General features: G+C 51.1%; 1 protein-coding gene across 1 annotated transcript; it reads right to left on the reverse strand.

Moving 5' to 3' along the window:
• Window positions 1–489: 489 nt before the first annotated feature.
• On the reverse strand, window positions 490–2,755 carry LOC125521953. Its single transcript, XM_048687021.1, has 2 exons — window positions 1,172–2,755; window positions 490–1,067 (listed from the first exon to the last, which is right to left on the reverse strand). Exons 1-2 carry the CDS (start codon window positions 2,056–2,058, stop codon window positions 941–943), a joined length of 1,014 nt encoding a protein of 337 aa, XP_048542978.1. The 5' UTR covers window positions 2,059–2,755; the 3' UTR covers window positions 490–940.
• Window positions 2,756–2,991: the final 236 nt, after the last annotated feature.

Here is a 2,991-nt window from a genome sequence, read left to right on the forward strand (position 1 = left end):
TATGATGATGCATTACCGAGTGGGCCCAGTGATACCTCTCCGTCATACGGAGTGACAAATCCCAGTCTTGATCCATGTCAACCCAACAGACACTTTCGGAGATACCCGTAGTATACCTTTATAGTCACCCAGTTACGTTGTGACGTTTGGTATACCCAAAGCACTCCTACGGTATCCGGGAGTTACACGATCTCATGGTCTAAGGAAAAGATACTTTGACATTGGAAAACTCTAGCAAACGAACTATACGATCTTGTGCTATGTTTAGGATTGGGTCTAGTCCATCACATCATTCTCCTAATGATGTGATCTCGTTATCAATGACATCCAATGTCCATAGTCAGGAAACCATGACTATCTGTTGATCAACGAGCTAGTCAACTAGAGGCTTACTAGGGACATGTTGGTGTCTGTTATTCACACATGTATTACGATTTCCGGATAATACAATTATAGCATGAATAAAGACAATTATCATGAACAAGGAAATATAATAATGATGCTTTTATTATTGCCTCTAGGGCATATTTCCAACAATATTGAGGTAGCTCCAACAAGCCCTGGAAAAAGCACAATTGAAAAACAAATGTGCCCTGCCTTCCCCAGTGGCCGAAGAGCACAAAACACCGTTAACTCTGGACTCAAGCCTTTCCATCATGTCCCTGGTGTTTAGTCGATCAACAAGGTGTTTAGTTGATCAACAAGTATGTGCAGAAACAGCACGGGTTATTATTATTTAGATTTATGGGAGGGCATCAGTAATGTACTGATATTTGTCAGTTGACCCCATAGAGCCAGCAAACTATCTAATTTTCAGCAAACCGGCGTGGAAGGAATAACAATAGAAAGATAAGGGCATGGGCAGATATTTAAATGAGCAACAGACTAAGTAATATGTACTACCTGTTATTCCCAGGTTCTTTTTCTTTGACGTCAAACTTCACACTTCGTTCTCTTCACACACACATGAAACTTGAATTTCACAGTCATGTAACGTAATTTTTCTCAACATTTCCTTCCAAGACAAAGGTATAACATAGTACTCATGAAACATAAGTCCCTTTGACCTGCAGGAAGAAAGCAAACATGTGGTTAAGGCTATTAGAACAATACAAGTGGCACATGCCGCTGTCAGCGTGGTGGAAAGAAACCACATATGGAAGGAACCTACCACTCAAGATGGTGGCAATATGTCGTCAGATGATCAGCCAGGGTGAAGGGCCGCACAGAGGGCCGAACCCTCTCCTTCAGGTCATGTATGAGGGCATGCGTTGATGTCCGCTCGAATGTCCCGCTGCTTAGAGAATACACTACACCAGGGTCGAAGTTGGGCAGCGAGAAGTAGATGGAATTGCTGCTGATAGAAGGGAGTTTTGTGGCAGAGACACATAGGCATCGGTCTTTGCTAAGGAAGAGCGCCCGGTCACCTAGGCTACTCAACAGAACCAGTCCTCTTTGGTTTATATTCACCAGGAAGAGGGCAAAAGCGAATGGCTGCCACCCCTTCTTGCTCTGGCTAACACGACGATGCTGGACAGCAAGGAGCATGTATTCTCTGAATTCCACAAGGTAGTAGTAACAAAATGTAGGGCAACCAAACAAGCTGGGAATACGAGCAACCACTGGGTGCTGCAGGAACAGAGGGTACACCTGCACAATCTCCCCTGTCCCCTTTCTGATGCCAAACAGTCTGCCTCGGAATGGTAAGGCAGTCCAAAGCTCAAGACCCTGGTGTATGACAGACCAATGTGGCTTCCCAGGTTCAGCGTAGACCACCACTGGCACAACCGAGAACCAGGCAACGACGGCAATCGAGGCATGGGACCGGCAGACTGCGGCTTTCATCCAAACCAAATGGTGGAAGATGGGCGCAAGGGGAGGGAGGTCAATGAAGACACGGGTGAATGGATGCAGGACACGGACAGCGGTGGTGCCCTTGTTGAGCAGGATGAGGAGGCCATCAGGTGAAGCCGACGATCCGGTGGTTCTGGAGCTCGGACAGACGGACATGGAGGCGCCTGCTGGTGGACGTGTGGAAGAGGGTGATCTCGCAGGCATCAGCTGGGCGTACGCCGTCGCCGTCACAGAGGGCGACCCAGCCGCGAGGACGGAAGCGGGTTTCCTGCAGCGTGAGATCGCAGGGGCTGGTGGTGAAGGCACGCCAATGCGAGCACACAGCGCGGAAGCACATGTAATCCGTCACGTCCTCCGCCAGCAGTTGCTCGGCGATGATGCGGATGACGTCCGGAGGGAGGGAGGACCAGTCGGTCGCCTCGGAAGGCTCCCCGGCGGCCTCAGGGCGCTTGCGGGCGGTGAGAGCGGCAGAGGAGCAAGCTTCAGTCCTGCGCTCGCCATCGCTCCTGGTCTCCGCCGATGCAAAGACAAAAAGGTCGGGCCTTTCCCTGCGAAGCAATCTAAATATACTACTAGAATCCTTGTTGGAACTAGACTCGGATCCGTAAGAAACAGAATCAATTGCGCCCCTCCGTCCTCTCTTATGTAAGCACTCTACATCTAAGGGGCGGATCTATATGGCATGATGACGGGTCTGCACCGGCGCACTCGAAATTTGTGGAGGTGATGGCGAAAAATCTCATACCTCATAAACAAATCAAAGTCCAAGAGCGGACAGGACAGCAAGGAAATGGGAACGGCGGCGATGTTCGGCGACGCCGCACGAGGCGGGATTGTGCCGGGGGGAGAGGGCGGGGGGCGTTATTGGGGGCGTTGATCCAAAGCTAAGAGCATCTACAGCCGCCGCCCCACGATCTTCCCATGCGTTTTTGCCTCTCCGGCGTCAGAAAATCGGCCCAGTCGTGTCTCTAGTAGCCCGTTTTTCGCCGGTTTGAACCGAAACTGGCGTCGGCGGACCCGAGCCGAACTCGGCGCGCTGGGAGCGTCTGGGGGCGCCGGCACAAGCGAAAAGGGGCATGGGGCCGTTCTGTCGGCGAGTCGAGAGCCTCTTCCCGCTGTTTCTTCCCGCTTTCCCCC

The sequence above is a fragment of the Triticum urartu genome, chromosome 7 (genome assembly GCF_003073215.2).
Source record: "Triticum urartu cultivar G1812 chromosome 7, Tu2.1, whole genome shotgun sequence".
Taxonomy (NCBI): domain Eukaryota; kingdom Viridiplantae; phylum Streptophyta; class Magnoliopsida; order Poales; family Poaceae; genus Triticum; species Triticum urartu.

Excerpts from the sequence above, each read along its gene's own strand:
- LOC125521953 (XM_048687021.1), bottom strand. The coding sequence starts at position 2,058 with ATGCCTGCGAGATCACCCTCTTCCACACGTCCACCAGCAGGCGCCTCC. Across the intron at positions 1,068-1,171 it reads TATTGCCACCATCTTGAGTG|GTCAAAGGGACTTATGTTTC; the intron begins GTAGGTTCCTTC and ends TTCTTCCTGCAG.